This window comes from Sus scrofa, chromosome 17 (assembly GCF_000003025.6).
Source record: "Sus scrofa isolate TJ Tabasco breed Duroc chromosome 17, Sscrofa11.1, whole genome shotgun sequence".
Lineage (NCBI taxonomy): Eukaryota > Metazoa > Chordata > Mammalia > Artiodactyla > Suidae > Sus > Sus scrofa.
In genome coordinates this window covers 50,349,263-50,372,807 of record NC_010459.5, presented here as the reverse complement: position 1 = coordinate 50,372,807, position 23,545 = coordinate 50,349,263, and the positions used below count along the sequence as shown (strand labels likewise).

The 23,545-nt window shown below is 54.8% G+C and overlaps 1 protein-coding gene across 1 annotated transcript in view; it reads left to right on the top strand.

The window, feature by feature from the left end:
• The window catches only part of PREX1 (phosphatidylinositol-3,4,5-trisphosphate dependent Rac exchange factor 1), a 198,130-nt gene extending 177,595 nt beyond the window's left edge, over nucleotides 1-20,535 (top strand). The window contains 16 exon segments of the mRNA XM_021078040.1: nucleotides 1,144-1,310; nucleotides 1,313-1,349; nucleotides 1,493-1,581; nucleotides 3,063-3,145; nucleotides 3,320-3,410; nucleotides 5,315-5,443; nucleotides 7,035-7,076; nucleotides 8,078-8,295; nucleotides 10,677-10,776; nucleotides 12,579-12,722; nucleotides 12,799-12,913; nucleotides 14,293-14,359; nucleotides 15,286-15,458; nucleotides 16,935-17,037; nucleotides 17,266-17,333; nucleotides 18,837-20,535. Coding sequence (XP_020933699.1) covers nucleotides 1,144-1,310; nucleotides 1,313-1,349; nucleotides 1,493-1,581; nucleotides 3,063-3,145; nucleotides 3,320-3,410; nucleotides 5,315-5,443; nucleotides 7,035-7,076; nucleotides 8,078-8,295; nucleotides 10,677-10,776; nucleotides 12,579-12,722; nucleotides 12,799-12,913; nucleotides 14,293-14,359; nucleotides 15,286-15,458; nucleotides 16,935-17,037; nucleotides 17,266-17,333; nucleotides 18,837-18,879 — 1,669 coding nt within the window. The 3' untranslated portion in view covers nucleotides 18,880-20,535.

Sequence of the window (23,545 nt, the reverse complement as noted above, 5' to 3'; positions counted from 1 at the left end):
GGTACCTGGAGTTCATCATGCTGTTCCTTTTCCTTTCGTGTATGATGGAAACTGTCCATGATAAAAGAAAAAAATAATGTGGAGTCTGGAGCCAGCAGGCCTGGGTTTTATCCTGGCTATGCCACTTTTTAGCTGTGTGACCTTGGGCAAGTCACTCAACCTCTCTGAGCCTTTATGGTCTCATCTGTTAAAATGGGGCTTATCATAGTACTGACCTCATGAGCTAGAGTAGGATTATATCAGCCAGGGCTTCCTGATCCCTTACAAGGCACCAGACACTGTCTTAAGCACTTTATATATTTGAACTCCTTAATCTTTACAGCAGCTTAGGACATAAATAGTGATATTACTCTGTTTTACAGAGGAGGAAACTGAGTCTCAGAGAGGTTTAATAATTTAGGTCTCTCAACTAGGCAATGCTAGCATCAGGATTAGAATCTCGGGTCTGTCTTAAAAAACGGATAGTTTTAGGAGTTCCTGCTAAGGATCCAGTGTTGTCTCTGTGGCAACTCAGGTCACTGCTGAGTTCGATCCCTGGCCCAGTTCAGTGGGTTAAGGATCCGGTGTTGCCGCAGCTGTGGTGTACATTGCAGCTACAGCTCAGATTTGATCCCTGGCCTGGGAACTTCCGTGTGCTGTGAGTGTGGCCAAAAAAACCAACCCAAAAAACAGCTATAGTCTGAAAAATTATACTCTGTACTAGGAGTTGACACAGTATGGTCTATGGGCCAAATCCATCCCACTGCTTTTTTAAAAAGTAAAGTTTTATTGGAACAGAGCCATGCCCATTGAAAAGAATGATGTCTTTGGTGCTGTCACAGTACAGAGGCAGAGTTGAGCAGTTGTAACTGAGACCATGTGGCCCTTACAGGCCACGTTTCCCAGTCACCTTCTTTGTGGCTTGGCTGTCAAGTGAAGACCCTCTGAGTCTAACGCCACCTACCGGAGGGATGTGTATGCACATCTGCAGAGTCACTGCAGATTTTCAGGGAAGGGATTTCCAGGGACGGGACACAGAGCATTTGATGGCTCCCTCTGCTTAGGGTCAGAGGTGAGGCCTGAGGTCAGGGCCTTGCCTGGGCCCCTGGTGGTGAGTGAAGCCACGGGCTTGTGCCTTTAAGTTCAAAGTCTTTACTCCCACAGGCTGCTGTCCACCATCACGGAGCCCACCTCGGGTGGGTCCTGCGATCCGCCCTTGACCGAGGAGGCCTCATCCCCTCCACTGGTCAGTGAAGAGAGCGAGATGGACAGGACTGACCACGGGGGCATCAAGAAAGTGTGCTTCAAGGTGTCCGAGGAGGATCAGGAGGACTCGGGCACGACACCATGAGCTACCGGGACTCCTACAGGTGGGAGCGGCCCCGATGGTCTCGTGGGGTGTGGTGTGACGGCCAGGGGCACAGCGGACACTTCCCAGGAAGCAGGGGCTGGGGCTGGGGCTGGAGCGTGTGGTTCTGGGGGTGCTCATTCCTGCCCTTCCCCCTCTTTGCAGCGAGTGCAACAGTAATCGGGACTCCGTCCTGTCCTACACCAGCGTGAGAAGTAACAGCTCCTACCTGGGCAGCGATGAGATGGGGTCCGGTGAGTACAGAGGCTCCTGCCCCAAGGTGGGGGGTCCTGCAGTGGGGTTTAGTTTCGTTTATTTAATTTCGTTAAGCTTCGCTCCATGTCATATTCTTTTCTGCTGCCTTACGTGTAGTCTGGGCGTGGTTTCCTTTCCTTCACGCGTTCAGCAAATGCTTGTTGAGCCCCTGGTACGTAGCAGTGGATGAAAAGACAAAGACCCTGGCCCTCGTGGAGCTGACATTCTCTGTGAATGCCAGGGACACGGAACAAATAAAAGCATACATGACACAGGTACAGGTGACGATGAGGGCTCCGTTATCGCTAAAATAGAGTGACCTAGTGGTTTCCCTAAATGGCATGCGCTCAAACCAAAAATCCAGATGACACACGAAAATTCAAAAGAGGTACATAAAAATAGGTCAGAATCTCAGCTCCTCCCCGGGAATGACCACTGCTGACATTTGGGTCATCTGTGAATATGTGTTCCTTCATAGATGGACATGTGGGTGGATGGCTGGATAGACAGAAAGACATAAGTGCGATTTTGATAGGAGATCTCATCGTGACTCAGAGGGTTAAGGACCTGCCTAGTGTCTGTGAGGACGCAGGTTCAATCCCTGGCCTTGCTCAGTGGGTTAAGGATCTGACGTTGCTGTGAGCTGTGCTGTAGGTCAAAGATGAGACTCGGATCCGGTGTTGTTATGGCTGTGGTATAGGTCAGCAGCTGCAGCTGTGATTGACCCCTAGCCTGGTAACTTCCATATGCTGTGGGTACGGTCCTTAAAAAAAGAGAGAGAGATTTTATAAACTAGATTATATGTTCCTTGGAACTTTTACTCAAAGACTGAAATTTGGATTTTTTTAGCTTCTCAAAATTGCATTCGTGAATATGATACACATCCACATGTTCATAATTCAAAAGGCATGTCACCTGGCCTTCCAGTTCCTAGGCCCCCACTGTCACTGCTGCCCTATGCTGTCCCTCCAGAGGTAGTCTGTGCATAAAAATTTAATTTTAATTACACTTCAGTGTAACAGGAGAAAAAGGAGCTGAGGTAAAAATCAGATACTGCTGAACTTTAAATAAATATTTCATCTCATAAAACATGCAGCCACAAAAACTGTTCCTGGGGAGTTTTGGGAAGGAGCTTACATGTGGCAGCTGATTTAGCTGAAACAGCCAGGGGATGAATTGGGGGACCTGGGATCCAGTTCCTTCTCTCTGGCTCGCTGGCTCCTCATCCGCAGAGTGGAAGTAACAGTGACTTAAAATTGTGCAGTGTTTTGGTTCCTCTACCCACTTTGCAGGTGAAGAAACTGAGGCTCAGAGAGGTCAAGTGATTATATCGTGTCACACAGCCAGGACCGGGGTCTGTCTGCTTCCACATCTGCTGTGGGTTTGGGAGCTCTGTATCTACATTGCCTTCTTGGGAAAGAGGCTGGGAAGGTGTGCGATGGGGCAGGAGTAGTTGGTGACTGTGGTTTCTTCCTTCCAGGGGATGAGCTGCCCTGTGACATGAGGATCCCGTCAGACAAGCAGGACAAGCTCCATGGCTGTCTAGAGCATCTCTTTAACCAGGTAGGACCTTTATCCCAATCTTGGCCTGACCTTGAGTTCTGCCCATCACCCCTGGTCAGAACCCATACACCAGGAGCCAGGGCAGGGGGTGTGGGTCACGGGTCCCTGTGGGTCAAGGGTCAGGACCTGGAGGACCCTGGGAGCCACACTAACCTACAACTTGCTGCCACCCAGGTGGACTCCATCCACGCCCTCCTCAAGGGACCCATCATGAGCAGGGCTTTTGAAGAGACCAAGCATTTCCCCATGGATCACAGCTTGCAAGGTGAGCAGACAGGTATCCCCAGGCAGGGCCACGGGTGACATCCAGCATCCAGCAAAGAGAGCCTGCGATGGGGGACGTGTGCTGGATGGGGTCAGCCCTCCCCCACGCCCCCGCCCCTGGGCCATGTTCTCAGCTTTGCCTCTCGCCTTCCAAACGGCCATGGGCTGGTCCAGGGACAGTTAGCAGGTTCAGCCCATGAGCCAGAACTAGCTCATGGCCTGTTTTTGTACAGACTGTAAGCCAGGAATGATTTTTCATTATAATGAGTTGTCACAACGAAAGAAAGAAAGAATGTATATGTGCCAGAGGCAGCATGCCCTGCCCAGCCTTAATCAGTCCCTGTGTGACCCTTTACGGAAAAAGTGTGCAGATCCTTGGCTGCTCCCTGAGCCTTTCAGCGCCTCCGTCTGTCCATCTGTAACACGAGGTTAAGGACTGGAGCGGAGTTGGCTGAACCTCAGACCCTCCAGCCCTTTTATCACTTTAGGCATAGTCAGAGACAGTCACAGATCTACTGATGTTACATTTGCTCAACAATATTCATTTACTGCCTATATTTTATTGATAGAACTTGTCTGAAACAATGTCTCCCTTTAAAAAAATGTAATTTTGAAAGGAACTTATTAAACTCCCTGGAAATGGAAAAGCAGTACAACGTGCCATAAAATAATGATGACCATAAGGATAAATCCAATGGAAAGAACAACAAAAATGTGCTTGTGCTGTAGTTGGGCCACTGTTGCCTGCCCAGAGTTCTTTGTTCTTTATTCATGAGGGGGATTAGTGCATTAAAGTGCTAAGGATTTACCGCACCAAACTGGGACTTTCTCTTTGAAATGATTGTGAGAGAAGGATTTGACATTTATGTCATTCTACCTACTTTTCCGCACATTTTCCCATCCATCCGACTCTCCATCCATCCACCCGTCTGTCCTTCCATCAGTTCATCCTTCCATCCATCCTTCCACTCATTCACCTACCCACCCACTACCGTGCCCTTATCTCTGCAGCCTCCCACCACCCACTTACCCCCACCCACTTACCCGCCGTCCCCATCTGCTCACCCACCCGTGCATCCATGTGTTCATACATCCAGTAAATAATGCCCAAGAACCAGCTTGTGCCAGGCCTTGTGCTGGCACTGGGGACCATGACACTGCCCCTGACCCCAGGGAGCTTCCACTTGGGTGCAGGAGATAGGAAAGAAACAGGTAGTCTCCTAATAAGGCAGGGAGTGGTACAGAGTTGGGCTGCCCTCCTGCTGTCTCAGGAGGTCCTGGGATGGACCGTAGAAAGTGGAAACATCAAACCCAGAGGCAACCAAACCGCAAATATCTCAAAAACCTGGGACTTTGTAATGGAAGAGGCCAAAGGAGCAGGGGCCTGCGTCTGCCTGTCTGGGGCTAGGTTCAAGTCCCAGCTCTGTCACTACCCTGCTGTGTGACTTCAGGCAAGTCACTTTCCCACTCTGTGCCTGGACACCCTCCTCTGTGCCGGGAAAAGGTTACACTAGGTTACAGCTCATGTACCAGCTTGACTGGTTGTGGCTATGCAGAGGTGGTTCCTGAGAATCCTTCTGTCACTACCTTCAGGCAAAAGAATGCTGTGATTGATTTGTGAGGTCTGGTTGGTTGTACCTCTTAGGGGTCACTGCCTCAGCCTAGCAGGAAGCAGTGCTAAGATTGACTAGCGATGTCTGCCACAGGTGTGCTTCCATGAATTAGTGGCAGGCTTATCATGTATTTGCCGTCTGTGGACCAGTTAATACCCAAGAGTCCTGCAGCATCCTTGATCTAGGATTCTGAGCTTTGGAATCTAGTGGTGGGACAGAGGCCTTTGTGCCACCATTTCCCAAAGCTACCTAACTGTCCCTTTCCTGCTCTCGTGTCCCTTTCCTGCCCCAGAGTTCAAACAGAAGGAGGAGTGTACAATCCGTGGCCGGAGCTTGATCCAGATCAGCATCCAGGAGGACCCCTGGAACCTCCCCAATTCCATCAAGACCCTGGTGGACAACATCCAGAAATATGTGGAAGGTCAGTCGGGCAGAGAAGGATGCGACGTGGAGGTTTTGTGGTGTTCGGTTCCTAAAGAGGAACATGGAAGAGTCAGGAATGCCCCCCCCCCGCCCCCTGTGGCCCTGGCGCTCCAGGTGCAGTGAGAGGACGCGAGCCAGTGCCCCTCTCCCAGACGTGTCCTGCCCTGGGCGGGGCCTGGGACAGTTCGGGAACCACGGATGTGGGGTGCTGGGGACTTCCTTGCAGAGTCAGGAGGCTGGGAGGCCTTCCAAAAATTGTGGATTTCATTCATTTCTTTTGTTCATTATCAAGGTTACAAGTTGGGGCCGGGGGTGGAGGTACAGGTCCTGACTCAGGCCCATAGTTAGGTTTTTGATGCTGCGGTGTTGAAAAATGAGAATCTGCTGCCAGCGTTTATAATCCAAGATCCCACATAAAAGCTGTCTTTCTGGCTATTCTCGAACAATCAGAAGATCTGGTGATAACCGGCTCGCAATCCCACATTCACACTTGGCTGGAGCTGAGTGGTGGCTCCAGCTTGAGGTGGAGGAGGGGTGCCTTCCAATCCGCGTGGTTCCCACCACGCCCTGCGGCCTGGGCTCTGCATTACCTGCCTGGCCCTTGGCAGCATTTGAACCTGGAACTCCTGAGTTAGAAGGACCCAGGCCAGGGAGACATTTAACCAGGTCAGCTAGGCCATGACCCCAGGAACAGCACCCTCTGAGTAGGAGGGGACATCTTTGCTGGCCCTGAGCTGTCCTATTTTCCAAACTGCCATTGGTTAAGAGCATAGGCTCTGGAGCCAGATGGCCAGTGCTGGAACCCCAGCTCTCCCACTTATTGGCTGTGTGACCTTGGCAAGTTCCTTGACTTCTCTGTGCCTCAGTCTCTTCATGGGTTCACAAGGCTACCCCCCTCAGGGTTCTCGTGAGAATTAAATGAGCCAATGCAAAGAAGATGCTTAGCGCCCTGCCTGGCGCTGGTAAATCTCAGTGAGTGCACGTGGCTGTTGTCACCACACCCAGCCCTGCGTCTTGGCGCCTCCCCAGGACAGAATGTATTTCCAGAGGCCAAATCCAGAAGCCTTTCAGATTTTTCTTTTAAGCCCCTTCTGGGCCCAAGGGCCTTTATTTGAAGGAAGGAGACCAGGATGTGAGACCTGCATCTGGCAGGTGTGAGCTTTGTCTCCACGCGGGTAGGGCTTGGCCGTGTAGGATGTGACTACTGAGCATGCGTGTGAACGTATGTGACCTGAGTGGGCGCCCACGTGAATGTACATAGGTGTGTCAGTGTGTGCCCATGCACAGGTACAAGGTGCAGCTGGGGGGCTCTGGCCCAGGAGTTGGAGGGGTGGGTTTCAGTCCCCGTTTGGCGGGTGTATGTAAACAGGTGGGGTGCAGCTCACAGTTGAGCTTCCATCCCCCGAGGTCTGGGGGTTTCTGGAATCCGCCCAACGTCAATCAAAGCTTCTTGAGCATGACTGTGTGTACCCACTGTCACCACTGAGGAGTCAGAGCCCGAGGGCTGTGGGGAGGGCCCAGCTCTGTTCCCTCCTGCTCACCGCTCACTGCTCTCATCCCATCTCCCTTCTCGGTCCTTCTCCTTCCAGATGGAAAGAACCAGCTGCTCCTGGCCTTGCTGAAATGCACAGGTGAGGGCTTTTGGAAGGGCACCTGTGGTGTGCACCCACTCACGGCTGCTGGCTCTCATGACTGCAGCCCAGGGAGGCCTCTGCTGGCCAAGGTTGACCTTCCTGAGGTCATTGGGGCCTGCACGGGGGAGGCAACACGGTGGCCTCTTGCTCCTCCAAGAACTCCTTAGACCTCACTTCTTCCCCTTGTGTCCAGGGGACCAGTCTCAGGGTCCCGGAGCCAGCAGCAATGTCTCTTGCCGCCTCCCAGGCCTTGGCGATCGGGACGGGGACACGGGATAGTGCACCCTTGATTAGGGAGGCTCTTCCCTCAGCTGGGGGCTTCCTCCCCAGCAGACAGAGGGGAGCAGGGGGGTTCATGGTGGGCGAGGACAGTCTTGGAACATTGGAGGTGTTTTCAGACCCTCCTTTCCTTCCAGAAGTTCTCAGACAAGCAGCAGCTAGAATAGGATTGAGGTCAGAATCGTCTGAAAACCCATGGCCAGATTCAGTCATTGAAAATAATCCCTTCCAGGAGGTTGGGACCCTGAATGACTGCCCCCAGTTGGCCAGTCCTGGAAATCATGTCACGAGCAGGCGGCAGGGAAGTGGGGGTGGAGGGCATGACGGGAAGAAGACGTAGTTGTCAAAATAGAGGAAGCGGTAAACTGCATTTCCTAAAACATGGAGCTTGGCATCACTGTCATTCTCAGGCAAGGCCGAGAAATTTCCTAACAAATGGAGAAACAGCTGAGGGTCAGGGTTTGGGGAGAGCCTTTGGAAAATTACAAGTTTTTTTTTTTTTTTTTAAATAGGCAGACGGGTCATTCAGAGTTGAGTTTCTTAGCAAATTGGCTTGATTTTGGAGAGTTGATGTTTATGGAATTGGCCTTGGGGCCTGGGATGAATTAATTTTGGCAGGTTGGCCCCAGAGAGGTGGTTGGGTCTGGGAAAGGGGGCGTTTCTGGGCCCTGAGGTCACAGGAGCCCTGCCCGGCGGGGTCCTGCCCCCTCTGCCCACAGACACAGAGCTGCAGCTGCGAAGGGACAGCATCTTCTGCCAGGCCCTGGTGGCCGCCGTGTGTACCTTCTCTGAGCAGCTGCTGGCAGCCCTGAGCTACCGCTACAACAACAACGGCGAGTACGAGGAGAGCGGCCGGGACGCCAGCCGCAAGTGGCTGGAGCAGGTGGCGGCCACCGGTGTCCTCCTGCACTGCCAGTCCCTGCTCTCGCCAGCCGTGGTGAGTAGGGGAGGGGGCGGGCTTGCTCACCCAGTTCATTCATTCAGCAGTTATTTATCCAGCGCCACTGTTACAGGCCCTGGGGACCCAACAAGGGACAAAACAGAGAGGTTTTGTAGGTGGTCTTATATCCTAGTTTTGGGAGGCAGACATAAGCAAGTGAGGAAGAGGAATGGTATAGACCAGTGGTTGTTACCAGGACAGTTTTACCCCTGGGGACACTCAGCAGTGTCTGGGGGCATTTTGGGTTGTCACAACTACGGGAAGGGGTCGGGGGCTACTGGTGTCTGGTGTGTAGAGCCAAGAATGCTGCTAAACCCCCTGCAGCACACAGGATGCTCAGCCCGCCCCCCAGCACAGTTACCTGCCCCAGGTGTCAAGAGTGCTGCAGTTGAGAAACCCTCATACTTAGTGATAAGGGGAAAAATTAAGCTGGGAAGAGAATGAGAAGGTCTGGGGTGGTGGCAGTTGAAAGTTTCCATAAGGCAGCCAGTGAGGGCCTCCCTGAGAAGGTGACATCTGACCTAAGTGCAGGAGGGGAGGGCTGAGCCAGGAGGACACAGGGGAGGAGCCTTCCAGGCAGAGCAGCAGCTGCAAAGGCCCTGAGGCAGGAACTTGCACACAGTGTTTGGGACACAGTGAGGTGCCCATTGTGGCTGCAACAGAGCCAGGGGAGGGGAGGAGGGAGGGGAGTCCTCACTGGGGTCTGACTGTGCGGGTCTCACCGGCTGTGGTTGGAGTTTGGCCGTTACTCTGAGTGGGTGGGAGCCGGGGCAGGTTTTGAGCAGAGGAGGTCCAGGATCTGACTTTGACACTTAAAGGATCCTGCAGGCTGTGACGTGGGGAAGCTGGGAGGCCAGTGAGCAGGCTTCTGTGATCATCCAGGTGTACTTCCTCGGTGCCTATAGCATCTCGTGGAGTCCTCGAAGTGGCCCCAAGGCAGGTGCTTACCACCTGCGCAGTTTTTAAGGATGAGAACACTGAGGCCCAGGGAGCCAGGTGTGCCCCTAGGCCCAGTGCCCCTAGGCTGCCCTGCTTTCTCTGCATCTCCTCTTTTGCTCCGAGTGCCCTACCTGTTCAGGGCTCAGAATCAGGATGGGTCCCTTTGGGCCCTGCGCTTTCTAGGCACTGCTACCCAGAGCCAGTGCCCCCCACAAATACAGCCAGCAGCAGTGTTTGCTCTGTGCTTTTTGCCTTGCCACCGTGTGCCCAGGCCTGAGCTTCCCGCACCTCTGCAGCCCTGAGCCTCTTGGAACAGGCTGGGCCGGGCTGGAAGCCATAGCTGCGGGCAGGTGGGGACAGTGTGCCCTTGGTGCAGCCTCTGCTGGCTGATGTTGCAGATGGGCACCTGCCTGGTGGAGACCCCCCCCCCCCCGTCACTTGGTTCGTGGAAGCCCCAGCCCTCACTTCCCCCTTCTCAGATGAGGATACTGGGCCCAGTGTGTTAATTCACCGACTCCAGGATGTGCGGGCCCTGAGCTGGGTGCGGGGGCTGAAGCTGACTTCCTTGTTGGGGGAAGAGGGAGGAAAGCTGGAAAGAAGGGAGGTTGTGCAGAAGATTTAGAGGCTGATGGGGTGTCTTTGGATTTAAATGGTCAGAGATGGCTTCTCTGAGGGGGTGACAGAGAGGCAGCTTCGAAGCTGAGACCTGAGTACAAAGACCATTAGCTTGGTAAATGGTCTGAGGAAGAGTGTGCCAGGCAGAGGGAACAGCGCGTGCAGAGGTCCTGAGCAGAGGCCAGCATGGCTGGAGGGGAGCAGGCCCGGGGGTCAGGGCTACATCTGCAGGGCCTGGGACTTGATTCTGGGCGCAGAGGCGGGTAGTGGTTCAGAGGCTTTGAGGCAGGTGAGTAATAGCATTTGAGGTAAGTTTTTAAAAGATAACTTGTTAGTCCCAGAGGACCCCTGGCAGTCTGTCCCGGGCTGCCCCGCTCCCTCTGCATCTCTGGTTTTGTCCCTGCCACCCTTGGTGAGTGGGGTGGAGGGTGGCGATGCACTGTGAATAGGGTCGGGGAGGGAGAAGTCGAGAAGCCCTTGCAGGGTGGGGGCCTGGGCAGCTGAGACGGGGCTGCCGGGGTAGGTAGAGGACAAAGACGGGGGCATTTATCTGGGCCCGGTAGGTTTGAATGGTTCAGCAGGGTTGGCAGGATGGCCCAGGGAAGAGGGCTCCCCGCACAGGAGAGCAGAGATGGGCCCTGACCTGGGAGGTGGGGGACATGCCTGTGGTGAACACGACCTCCCGTCCAGCCCTGGAGAGCCCCGCACAGGACCTCATGCCAGGTAGGGCCACAGCGGATGCGCGGACTAGAGCTGAGTCCCAGCATCCTGGAGCGGGCCCCGGGCAGGGCTGGCGCCCGACACGCCCTGTCTTCCTCCTGCAGAAGGAGGAGCGGACCATGCTGGAGGACCTCTGGGTGACCCTGTCGGAGCTGGACAATGTCGCCTTCTCCTTTAAGCAGCTGGATGAGAACTATGTGGCCAGTGAGTGATTCCTCCGGCCCCCTGAGAGTCAGCGTTCTGGGGTAGAAGGGCCTGCTCTGGGGTCACCTGCCCTTCCCCCTGCTGCCAGGCCAGCTGCCCAGGGTTGACCGGGGACCCAGTGCATTCAAACCTCATGCTCCCACCTTACATGGAGAAAGAGGCTCTTTTTATATATACTCAGCCATCAGCAGTAGCACTTAAAAGGGAGTAACAGCCAGGACCCAGTTCTCATGAACACTCCTGAGACAGCCTTTGGATGAAGATGTGCTAAGATTTGCTAAGAATTTACACCGTAATTAAGTTTCTTCTTTCCTTTCTCTTTCCCTTCCACCCATCTTTTCACTCACCCACCCATTCATCTACTCATCCACCCACCCACCCATCCATCTAGCCATTCACCCCATCTGCTCACCCATCCATCTAGCCATTCACCCCATCTGCCCACCCACTCACTAATCCATCTACTCATCCATCATCCATCCACCCACTTATCCAGCTACTCATTCACTCCATCCATCCACCCACCCATCCATCCTTCCACCAACCCATCCATCCAACCCCCCATCCATCCACCCACACACCCATCCATCTATCCACATACCCATAATTATGAGCACATAAGATGTGTCAGGCTCAGTTTTAGGTTCGGAGGTGAGAGAAATATGACCGTGGTTTCTGCCCTCCTGGAGTTCACAGTCCAGCCCAGTGGGTCTCAGCTTGGCTGCACTAGAATTAAGTGGGGAGCTTTTCAGATATGCCCCGATCCCAGTCCCAGCCCTGGCGATTCGGATTCCGTTTGTGGGGTGGATCCTGGGCTCTGGGATTCTGGAAAACCCAGGACTGAGAACCACTGGGCTTGGTTCCAGAGCTGTGGTTCCGAGTGTGATCCCCAGACTGGCAGCACCTGGGAGCTTGTTAGAAAACCTGGTTCTCGGGCCCATCCCACACCTGCTGAATCTGAAACTGAAAGTCGAGCCCAGAAATCTCTGTTAACAAGGTGATACTGAAGCATGCTTGTTGAGAACCACTTTTTTTTTCTTTTTTTATTATCACCTCCCTGAGGAGCCTGTTTAGACAATTTTTACACAATTGCCACACCCCTATGAAATTTTAATATCATGGATATACTATATATCTGTATATGTACTGTTTGTGTATCTCTGCTTTATATATAAAAAGAGTAAGGGTTTTTTTGCCTTTCCCCCGAGAGCCAGTTTTCATCTCCTTAGAAGCTATATAACCCTGTTGAGGATTTGTAGGGCCTACAAGGACAATGGGTTTCATTTGGATACCAAATGGAGTTGGTTGGCAGTGGCTGCCTGTCTAGAGGCCAAGTTGGGCTCCCAGAGAATTATCGATTAGTGATGTCTGCTGTGGGTGCAGGATCAGTTGGTAGCGACATGCCTTCCATAAGGGTGGATGAAAATAAAATGCAGATGCTGTTTAAGGGCAGATTTTGCCAGGTAGAGGCCCTGGGCTACCAGGTGAGGGGTACAGGGAGCACCAGTGGGGCTCTGAAGACCAACATAGATGACATCCCCAGGATGGCAGAATCCACGTCAGGTCTAGGAGTTAAGCCGTGAGAAGGGACCTGTTGAGGGAGGTGAACGGGGGTCAGAGGCTGCTCTCCTGACCTGGGAGGGGGGGCTGTGGGCAGTGCCCCAGAGGGTGGGCTGAGCTGACAAGGAGGTCCCGGGACATCACACTGGAGGCCTGAAGGAAGGTCTGCCCTCGCAAGGGAGGGACGGGGGCCCTCTCCAGCCTCAATGGTGAGACCCCTGCCCCACCATGTCCCCCCATAGACACCAACGTCTTCTACCACATCGAGGGCAGCCGGCAGGCGCTCAAGGTCGTCCTCTACCTTGACAGCTACCACTTCTCCAAGCTGCCCGCCCGCCTGGAGAGCGGGGCCAGCCTGAGGCTGCACACCGTGCTCTTCACGAAAGGTGAGCAGCGGGTGCTGAGTGGGGCCCATGGGGGACGCGGGAGCCAAGCGCCTGCCCGGCTCTCCTTCCTTCACAGCTCTGGAGAACGTGGAGGGGCCGCCTCCTCCAGGCAGCCAGGCTGTGGAAGACTTGCAGCAGGAGATCAACGCCCAGTCCTTGGAGAAGGTTCAGCAGTATTACCGCAAACTCAGGTATGTGTGTGGGCTGCATGTAGGGGATGGGCTTCTGGACACTGATGAGGACGAGTCATTAGTGTGTAAGGCACCATTGAGGTCCCGGGTACAGAGGCGGGCCAAACGCCCTTTCCTGAGCACCTACTGCGTGCCAGGCCCTCTGCCTACATAAGCTCATCAGATTCTCACAACAGTCACTGGCAGCCATTCTAACCCACTTTGCAGATGAGGAAACTGAGGCCCAGAAAGCACACCCAGCTTGCCCCAGTCACACAGCAAGAGTGGCTGAGCTGAGCTTTGAACTGAGTCTGCTTGGCTTCAAAGCAGGTCCTTCCAGCTGGGAAGAGATGCTTGTTACATTCTTCATGGGGCTGGGATTCCTGAGCCTGCGAGTGAGGGGTGTGGCCCCAGGGCCTTGGCCCTGCTCAGAGGAGACCCCCAGAGAGAAGAGGAGAGTAGGTGCCACGTCCGCAGGAGGAGGCCAAGGAAGCAGCTCCGAGGAGCCCCCACCCAGCCCCTCCCTACTTCTGTCCCACCTTCTCCCTCCGTGAAGGTCGGCTGAGAGTTAGGAGACCTGGCTTCCAGGTGCAGTAGGGGCTTTGCCACCTTGAGGCCCAGCTTCACCCCCTGGAAATGGGGGAATGGGCTTTCATTCGTCTGTTCGGGGAACACCTCCAACTATAGCGTTACTGCTGGCATCTCTTTGGATTGACCGATGCCATCAGTCTGTTCCATGTCGTTTGTTGAATGTTCCAAACACAGCCTTTAGCCCTCCCTTTATTCGGCACCTGTCAGTCGAGACCTTCTGGGGCCAGGCTCCGTTCTGAGTGCCTGCTTGGGAGTCAGCAGTGACAGACTTCTCATGGAGCACAGATTCTAGAGCAGCTGCGGTCTGGCCCGCCCTCTGTTTTGTCAGTTAAGTTTTATTAGCACACAGCCATGTGCATCCGTGTAGGTATCATCTTACGGCTGCTTTTAGGCTACAACGGCAGAGCTGAGTAGCATCTCCACAGAGACTGGTCCACTCAGCCTGAAATATTTACTGCTTGGCCCTTTACTGGATAGTTGGCTGGGTGCTCTTCTAGAGGGGGAGACAAACAGTAAACCAGTGAGCAGGGGGGTGTAAGGTGCCCAGTGATGAAGGTGCTTAAAGGAGACTAGAGGGAGATTGGGAGAGAGATTCTGATGGGCAGTCTGGTGAGGGGGGACCCTGGGGGATGGGGACACCCTTTCTTCTTTCCCTGGGGCCACTGGAGGGACGGGGACTCTGGGCTTGGAGAGCTGTGATTCTTTCCTTGAGGTGTTGGAGGGCGGAGGGGCTGCGGCTGCAGCAGGGCAGGGGCTGCGAGGGGGGTGAGCATGGGGGTCCCACCTTCACCCCCATCCTTCTCTCTTAGGGCCTTTTACCTGGAACGGTCTAACCTGCCCACGGACGCCAGCACCACGGCGGTGAAGATAGACCAGGTGTGCCCCCTTGGCTCGCCCAGGGCTGGGGCTTCGAAGGGTCAGGCAGGGCCCAGGGTCGCACCCCAGCCAGAATCCTGGCCAAGAAGCCTCCACAGTCCCACCTCCAGGAAGTCTCCTGGGATAACTTCCACCCCCTTCCAGCAACCCCAGCTTCCTCCCCATCCTCTCTGGAATTCCGTAGAATTCCCACCTCCCCTTGTTCATGGCAGCATCTCTCTGAGGCTGGAGCCCCATACCTGATGCAGCCATGCAGTGTTCTTTCGTTTGTTTCCAATTTGTTGTCAGCATTTGAAAGTCAAAAGATTTCCCGTAGAGCAGAGGCTTCTAGCTTTTCTCGAGCAGTGGAAAGCTCTGGCTGTCTGGGCCACATTCCTGCCCAGGGCCTTCGGGGGCTGTGTCTCCCTTGAGTCTTCCAGGCTCCATCAGGCCTCAAATTTGACAGGGGTTTCGGGCTCCTGGGCTCAGGACCGTGAGCCTGGGGGTTCTGGAAGGAGGGGTGGGCACGGCCCTTAGGGAGTTGGCATTCTGGCTGGCGGAGTCTTAAGATGACACAGGAAGCCCTAGTGAGCCAGCGTTTCGTGCAGCACAGGTGATGCAGGAAAGGGGGGCAGAGGGAGGCTGTTCCTGGGGAGGTAGTGCTATTTGGAGGGGACAGGGCGGGGCACTGGCTCAGGCGTCTTCGTGGGCACACCTGCGCGGGTGAGGAGGGTTAGATGGGAAGGGTAAGCCTAAAATACATCATGAGCACCAAATGCCAGCTTGGGGGCAGCCGCAGGAGTTGTGAATAGTTCCCCATGTGGGTTGTGGGCTGTCACCCCAGAGAGCTGAGCCGCTGTAACATCTGGATTGGAGGTGATGACTGGGAAGAAGGTGTGGGGGGCCGCCTCTGACCGTCCCACCGTCCGGATGTGTGTGTCTCGCAGCTGATCCGCCCCATCAACGCCCTGGACGAGCTCTGCCGCCTCATGAAGTCCTTTGTCCACCCCAAGCCTGGCGCCTCAGGGAGCTTGGGCGCCGGCCTCATCCCCATCTCCTCCGAGCTCTGCTACCGCCTGGGGGCCTGCCAGATCGCCATGTGCCGCACGGGCATGCAGAGGTGAGCGGAGCCCAGGCCAGGCTGGCTCCTGGGTGGTTGGCAGTCCAGGGCAGGAGGCAGGAGGCCGGGCGTGAATCCTGGTTTGACAATGCCAGGAGAGCCCAGACAAGGCCGTGGCCCCCTCCCAGCTTCAGTTTGTCTGCTGTGAGATGGGACCTGGGGAGCAGGTGGTCACAAGAGGGCTGCCGAACTTTCTGCGTCTCTCACGCTGGTTGGTGTGAATGAGCCTGTGCAGCCTGGTTCTGCCCGAGCTTCCATCCACCAGGAGTGGTAGCAACTGCTTATCTTGATGGGGCGGAACCGGACCCTCTCCCACTTCTGTCCTTTGTCCCTGCTGCTCGTCCCAGGGGATGGATGTCCCCTGCTCTGCAAGGCCTTCTCTGACCCCCTATTTAAAATGCACCACCTCTCCACCGCAACACCCTCCCCTGCGCCGTTCAGGTCCTAGCCGCCCGCGTCACCATCCCGCAGACGGCATACTTCACTGGGTATGCGTTTTCTCTCTGCCACCACCCGGGGCCTGGGAGGCCAGGGGCCTGTTCTGTTGTCTGCCGGCCCCAGGCAGCTAGAACAGTGCCTGGCCCGAGCAGGTGCTCCTCGGCCGTGTGTTGGGCGTGCTCACTGTCCTGGGCGTCGGTGTTGGTTCCACACAGTTGACTCCTTTCCCCTCACAGCAGGCTGGCGAGGCAGGGCCCCTTCCCGGGGTTTTGCAGCTGAGGGCCATTCTGCCCCCCAGGGGGACACCTGGCAGTGTTGTCGCAGCTAGGGGGAGGGAAGTACTACTGGCATCTGGTGATGAGAGGCCAGGGACGCGGCTGAGTGTCTGCAGAGCACAGGATGGCCCTGCTCTGGACCAAAGCAGCGGGCACGGTTATTATCTGTCTTACAGTTAGGGCATCGGGCCCAGAGAGGTTAACTCACCTGCTGGGGGTCACAGAGTCGTTACATGGATGAGATTTGAATCCAAGAGGTCTGGCTGCAGAGCCCGTGTTCTCAAACTGTTCATCAGAACGATGAGAGGGATGAACAGTGTGTCGTCTCAGCCCCACTGACAAGCCGTGAGGCGCTGAGTCCCTCCATTCATTCCTTCACCAAATACGGACTGAGCACCGCGTCGGGCTGGGCACTGGGAGTGTCCCAGAGAAGGAAACAGGCGGGAGTGGCAGTGACGGGTTAGAGGATGCAGAGAGTGAGGCAGTAACAGGCCTACTGTTTGCGGGAGCCATGGCCACCCAGAGGAGGACTGGCTGGGCGCAGGGACAGGGAGAGGCCAGGGTGGTGGTGGTCGGGGCCTCTCGCAGGGAAGACACGGACGGCCTGTGAGTCCAGCAGCAGGACATGAGGCCTGGGGGCTGCCAGGCTGTGACAGCTGAGGTGGCTGGGGGTTCCTGGACGTGTGCGGTTGTGGAGGCTGTGGGGGGCAGGAAGTCCCCCCATCTCATCTGCTGCCCCTCTTGCCGCCCCTGCCCCCTGCAGGAGCACCCTGAGCCTCTCCCTGGAGCAGGCGGCCATCCTGGCTCGGAGCCACGGGCTGCTGCCCAAGTGCATCATGCAGGCCACAGACATCATGCGGAAGCAGGTGGGGGCCGCCCCCAGGGGTGTGCAGGCCTGGGCACCGCGGGCTGGGGGCGAGGGGCTCACAGCCGGGCGGGATGAGGGGCCATCTCTCCTCCTGGAGGGGATGAGGATTTCAGCATCGGGGGCCTCCCGTTATCCCCTCCCCAGCCCAGCCCACCCCCCTATGCTTCCGCAAGCGCCCTGGACCCCTGGCAGAGGCCACCCCGGCCTCACAGTTCTTTCTTCCCAGGGCCCCAGGGTGGAGATTCTGGCCAAAAACCTCCGCGTCAAGGACCAGATGCCCCAGGGTGCACCTCGGTGAGTGACACCCCTCCCCCTATGCCCTTCCCCCTCCTCCCTTCCCTGAAGTTGGGACCAGACCCCCAGCATCCTACTCCCGGCCCCTCCCCAGGCAGGCCCCCTCATCTTCAGATGGGGCTTCACCTCTCCTTTACGGGGACCAGGGACCAACTTTGGGAAACAACAAAGACGGCTCAGGCTGTTGGCTCCCAGGGCTCCCACTTTGGCTGGAAAGTGAGACAGAGCCCCCAAGTGAGCCCGTGGGCCAGCGATTCATGCGCCCCCCCGCCCCCACTGCCCTTCCTCTGCTGCCCGCTGCCCTCAGGCGCTCAGCTCGCTCGCCTCCTCCTGTCCTCACACCCCTCGTCTCCAGGTTGATGCCAGGCCTTCTCACGGAACCACATGTGGCCCCTTCTCCTGGGGGTAACTCACTTCGATGCATCTTCTCTCTCCATGCACACTGCCCTGCTCTGCTGTCAACATCTGCCCACGGTTTTTAAGTAACTTTTTATTTTGAAATAGTTTACTCACAAGGAGTTGCAAGAATAGTACAGAGAGTTTCCGTGCATCTTTCACTCAGCCCCCCGAGAGTAGCATCTCACATCACCACAGGACATTCTCAACACCAGAGGCCATGTTGGAGCAACACAGGCCCTCACCCAGATCTTACATGTGCTTCACTGGTTTCTGCATGTGCTCTCTCAGTCCTTGTTTTTAACAATATTTTTATATGTCGCTTTTCCTGCTCCAAGCACCGATGCAACCTCTTCGAGTAACTCATTTGCTGTTATCCCCAGTTGGCAGCTGGGGACACTGAGGCCCAGAGAGGTTAAGTATCTTGTCTGAGGTCACACAGCTAGCAAACGGCTGAGCTGAGCATCTGAACCCCGGGCGGCCTAGGCCCAGGGCATGCTCCTGACCACTCTGCCGCCTTGCTTCCCTGTCTGGTGTATGTCACCGCAACGGCCTCCTGGCTGGGCCCCCTGCCGTCATTCCCCACACAGCAGATCTGACATTTCTCCTGCTTGACACCCATCAGTGGCTTCTCCTTGTCATGGGTGGAGCTCAGAATCCTCCCAATGCAGAAAGAAAACCAAGGCAGCTCCCCACTTGCTGTGTGTGTTGGGGGGGCGCCCACGATACACTGAGTGCCAGACTCCAAGGGCAGTGTGCTGGGTCTGCTCTGCACCATTAGTGTAGAAAAATGCACACACCCCCACAGGTGTAAACACACACCCACACACACATCTTACCCACAGACGTGCACACACACACACATCTATGTTGGTAAACCCCTTGCCATGCTGGAGGGAGCAGAGACTCCTGTGGGGAGGGGACCGGCCGCTAGGGGAAAGCATGAGTAGCATCAGTAATTTTTCACCCTGAGTCTTTTTTTGCACCTGTTGAGTTTTGTGTTCTGGGCGGGGATCCCACGTTCCCGTGCGTCACATGTTGAAATAACGTTTGGCCTTGGCCTTGGCCTTCCAGCCGCTTCTCACCTTCTGCACCTCCACTCACCAGGCTCTACCGCCTCTGCCAGCCACCCGTGGATGGAGACCTCTAAGCACCGAGATGCCTGGTGCTCGGCTGCACTCTCTGGAGCTGGGATTGGGGAGGACGCGGGGGCCATGCTTCCTTCTCCGGAGCTGGCCCGAGGCCGCCTCCATCACCTCCTGTGAGGATAAGCGGTGCCTCCGCCTTGGATGAGCTGGCTGATCGGGCCTAGGCCGGCACGTCCTCCACACTTCTGCCAGAAGCCTGAGGGGTGCTGGGGACCACAGAACTGCTGGGTGCCGCCGGGGCTGGGCTCCTGCCCACAGGTCCCCAGGACACAGGGAAGAAGTCATGGGCACTGCAGCTGAAGGCCTGCAGCCCCAGCCCCTTCGGAGTGGCTCAACCTGCACTTTGGAAACTCCTGGTTTCCGTCTAAGTCCACATTCCAGGTGACCACACGCGTCTCCATCCCCCCCCCACTGCCCCACTTCCAGACCCCCCCAACCCTGTACTAACCTGCTCGGTGGACTCGGAAAAGCTAGACCTCTGCCAGAAAAGATGGAGGGACAGGGCACAACCTCTGTTACCAGGAGAACAGTGGAAAGCCACACTGGCCTCTGACATTGGCGCCATCGAACCGGAGCCATCGGCCCTGGGCACGAGATTTGCTCTGACTTTATTTATATGGCGTGAACTCTCTACAGTTTATTTTGGTGTTTTTATGTTGTTGTCGAGAACTTTTTTTTTTTCCAGGTTGTGTGATGATATATTTGACATTTTAAATTTCAGAGAAAGCTATATTGTCTAACAGGGGACCAACCTAAGGTAGTATTGACAACTCTTTCCAGTTCTACTAAAAAAAAAAAAAAGAAAAAGAAAAACTAAATTATTGAAAATTCAAAAAATGTCAGTATCATCTTTTTTACTGCTGGGGTTGTAAGATACGGCTTATAAGTATGGATTAGGATTCCTTTCCCACCTGCCTTCAGTTCTCCAGCGGTTGGTCAGTATCAGGTTCATTCCTTTGTTCTCTCTGAATGACTGGCTACCGGAGTTTGAGAGGCGACGGGGCCAGGCCTGGGGGCTGGAAGGGGTCAAACTATCCCTGGGGGAGGCTGTCTGTTTTCTACGGGTAGGAGGGCCTCTGGGAAACACTGAGTGGTGATTTCTGTCATTTATTATTATTATTTTTTTTTATGTTAACTCAGAGCAGGGCCTTTGGGACTTGTCAGCCAGCCAGAGAGACAGAAAGCCACCCTGCCCGCCTCCTGGGCACAGGGACCTGCACCAGGACCCTTCCCTCTCCCCTGCCTCCTCAACCCCCAGCAGTTTGTCCCCTCCAGCTCCTGTATGCCAGCAGGGAAATGTCATAGCTGAGAAAGAAGGGAGGAGTCTTTCTACCCCTGGTGCAGATGGGTGAGATCTGGTGTGGGTTTCCTGACGGCCCTGAAGTTTGAAGTCCCACCAGCATCTTGGCCTCCTTCACCCCAGGGGCCCCCCTTCCCTCTCCTGCCTCCCTACACCAGGTTGCAAGAGGTAGGCTTGTTGCCAGACAGCGGTGGTGCTGATACAGAGGAGGACCTGCTTGAGCCCCTGGTGGAAACCCAGAGGGGCCCCTCCCTGAGGGCAAGGGTGTGTGCACATGCACTGGTTTACTTTAAAATGTACAGATCTCATTCAATTCATGATAGATTTTTTATTATTAAAAATTGGTTTATAATACAAAGATCGTGATCCTTGGTGGGTTCCTTTGGGGCCGACCCTGGTGGGGGTGGTTCTGCAGGCCAGTGTCACAGGAAGCATGGACAATGGCTTTGATGATGCTTCCCATTGATTCCGTCAGGGTCCTCGAGGCGGCGACCCCTACTTAGTGAGTTAGTACTTTGAATTTCAGTTTCCTCCTCTAAAACGAGGAGAAATATATATACTCCCTGCAAGGGAGTGGGACTGCCCGAGATTGCAGGTTGGGCCCGCACCTCAGGGGTGCCAGGAAAATTACCATTTTATATTGTATTTCACCTTTACCTTGGATTCTCAGTACCCATTTCACTGTAATGGTGGAAAAATGACTTTTTCCAGGCATTTCCTTCCCTCCTTCTGGGTGTCAGGCAGGTTCCCTGTCTCACAGGTGCTCAAGCATCAGGGCGGGTCTGAGGAGTGAGCCTTCCTCTGCCCCCACCTGCCAAGTCCATTCAGTCTGCGACCTGGGATCCCGCGAGAGTTCAGTTCTGAGGACTCTACTCGTGGATCGGCCGGTTCCTGCCCAATCAGAATCCACGCTGGCCACAAACAGACCAATCAGAACAGACGCCTGTGCAGACGTGGTGCCTGCACACTAGGACCCAGGGTCTACATGGTGCAGGCTGTGCGTGGGGTTTCAGGTCCTGGCCAACTTTAAGAAGCTTCTTGGCTCTGTCTGCTCAGGCAGAGGAATCTCATTCCCGGGGCCGAATTGGCCTCCAGACGTGTCTTGCTAGCCTGCCCGAAGCCTTCCTCTCCCTCCATCTTCCTCCCTACCTCCTTGCTTCCCTCCTTCGCCCTTTCCCTGCCTTTGCCTCTTCCCCTTCTTCCTTTCTTTCCCTCTTTTCCCACACTTTGGAAAACCCCTCCGTGAAAGGCTTCCATGGGGGGCGTCCTCCTCTTGAAGACCCCCCAACCTCCGTCATGGCCACGCTTCGGACTCCCCCGAGTCCTGCCATTTCAGACCAAAGCCCCTTCTCTTTCATCTCTTTTCCGTGCAGACTCCCTGTCCCAGAGACCATTTTCTTCAGGCCCAGATTGGGTCCCGTCCCGAGAGAGACCACTGTGTCTTTCAATTAGAGGTTTCAGAAGACTCAATACTGTAATAGGCAGGAGGGAATCCTGGTGGGATTTCAGGCACGGTGATGGACTGATTACTTGGGTTATGTGAAGCCAGTGTTTGGATCCAGGGAAAATCGAATCAATCTATATTTGGGATCAACAGGGAGGATTCAATACCTTCCTCCAGGCTGTCACTTTTATAGGAAGCAGAAGTGTCTGCCTGTTCTGCACCCCGAGGGCCTTTGAGGAGAAAAGTGGATTTTCCTGCAGTGAAGGACAGGGGTGGCTGTGGTTGGAGCTGAGAAGTGGGGTCTCTGCAGCCTGGAGCCATCACATCCCTTCCCACACACCAAGCTGCATCAGCAAATGGGGTGAATGCCAGGAGCTGTTTCTTTCTCTGGAAGGGCTTTCAGCACAAGGTGAAGCATGAAGGGCTGCTCAAGCAAGGGGGTGTTTTATTAAAGACAGGAGGGCTCAAACTGGCCGCTCGAGGGCTGAAACTTGGAAATAGATGTGGGTTTTGTTTTTGTTTTCCTGATGTGGTGTTTTTATAATTTTGACTTAAGACATTCATTCTTAAAAACCAGCATATTTCATTTCCAAATTGTGATTTGGGGTTTGTCTTGAAAATTCAGACACTCTGGTCCTAGTGGTCCTTGTGGGACCATGTGTCCTGCCTGGTCACCTGTTGACTGGAGCTGAGGAGTGGCCACTGCCTTTAGGCTAAGTGCCAGCACACTCCTTCACCTGACCTGCTCGGCTCTAAGATGGCCCTGTCCAGGTGAGCCTGGCCAGTGCTGGCCTCTTTGCTCTGGATCTTCCGCTCTGGAGTTGCCACGGCGATGTCAGCTGAGGGAGGAACTGGTGACCAGGAGTTGCTGTGCTGACCAACAGAGCATTGAGAGGTGGGTGAACCCCTGTGGCTGATGAGTCTCTTGAACTCCTGGTTCTCTGCTCCCTCTGAGCCTCAGTTTCTTCATCTGTCAAATGGAGCTGACTTGGATATGGTCCCTTGGTGAGGATTGTGTCAGGGGCTGCTCAGGAAGCCAAAGGTGGGATGGAGTATGTCGGCCACTTTGTGATTTTATCTAAATTTAACTGTTTATATATTTGCTATCCTCCTGCACCAGTGGAGCACCCCGAGAGCTGGAGTCACATGCATCCTGCTGCTGTGTCCCAGTGTCTGGCCCAGTGGTGCCAGGGTCTATGAACCACAGCTAAATTAAAGAAAGAAGGCTCATAACCATCAGAGCCAGGACCCCACACCCCAGCTGTGTGGGCCAAAGCACGTCCTCTAACTGTGCCTCTCAGCACATGCTCTGCATCTGGTTTTGTTTCAGGGCTGGGCTGGATTGTTGAGGACTGAGAGGCTTCGACTGCCACATTTGGAGTCAGACATCCTCACCTGCCCCCCGTGGACCTGGAAGCCTGCTGTACTTGCCTAGTGGCCATCTCTGGAAGTCAGCATCTCTCAGAGCCTCAGTTTCCTTCTCTGAGAAAAGGGACGTTTACACCCTAATGTAAACTTTCAGGGGATAGATGCGGTGCTCTGTTTGTCCAGAAGGTGGTGCCATGGACCATGTAAGTGCCCAGAGCTTGCAGTTGCTTAAGTCTGAGTCCTGGGTCCTGCCTTCCTGGTCTCCAACCCAAAGACAAGTTCCTGGGAGCCCACATTTGGGATGGAGGCATCCTGGAGGCAGGGCCTGAGACTATCTGGGTGATGGCTACTGGCCCCTGCCCTTCTGGGTTTGGCCTGACTTGGTGTGAATATTTTCTCTAGTAAACATTAAATTTTTTTCTTTCTTATTTTGATCTCTTTGCCCTCCATTTTCTTTCCTTCCTAGCTTTTCTGTTTTTTTTTTTTTTTCTTTTTCTTTGTGCTATAATAATACACCTGTGAGCTGGACTCTATGTTTATATTCTTTTCTCTTGTG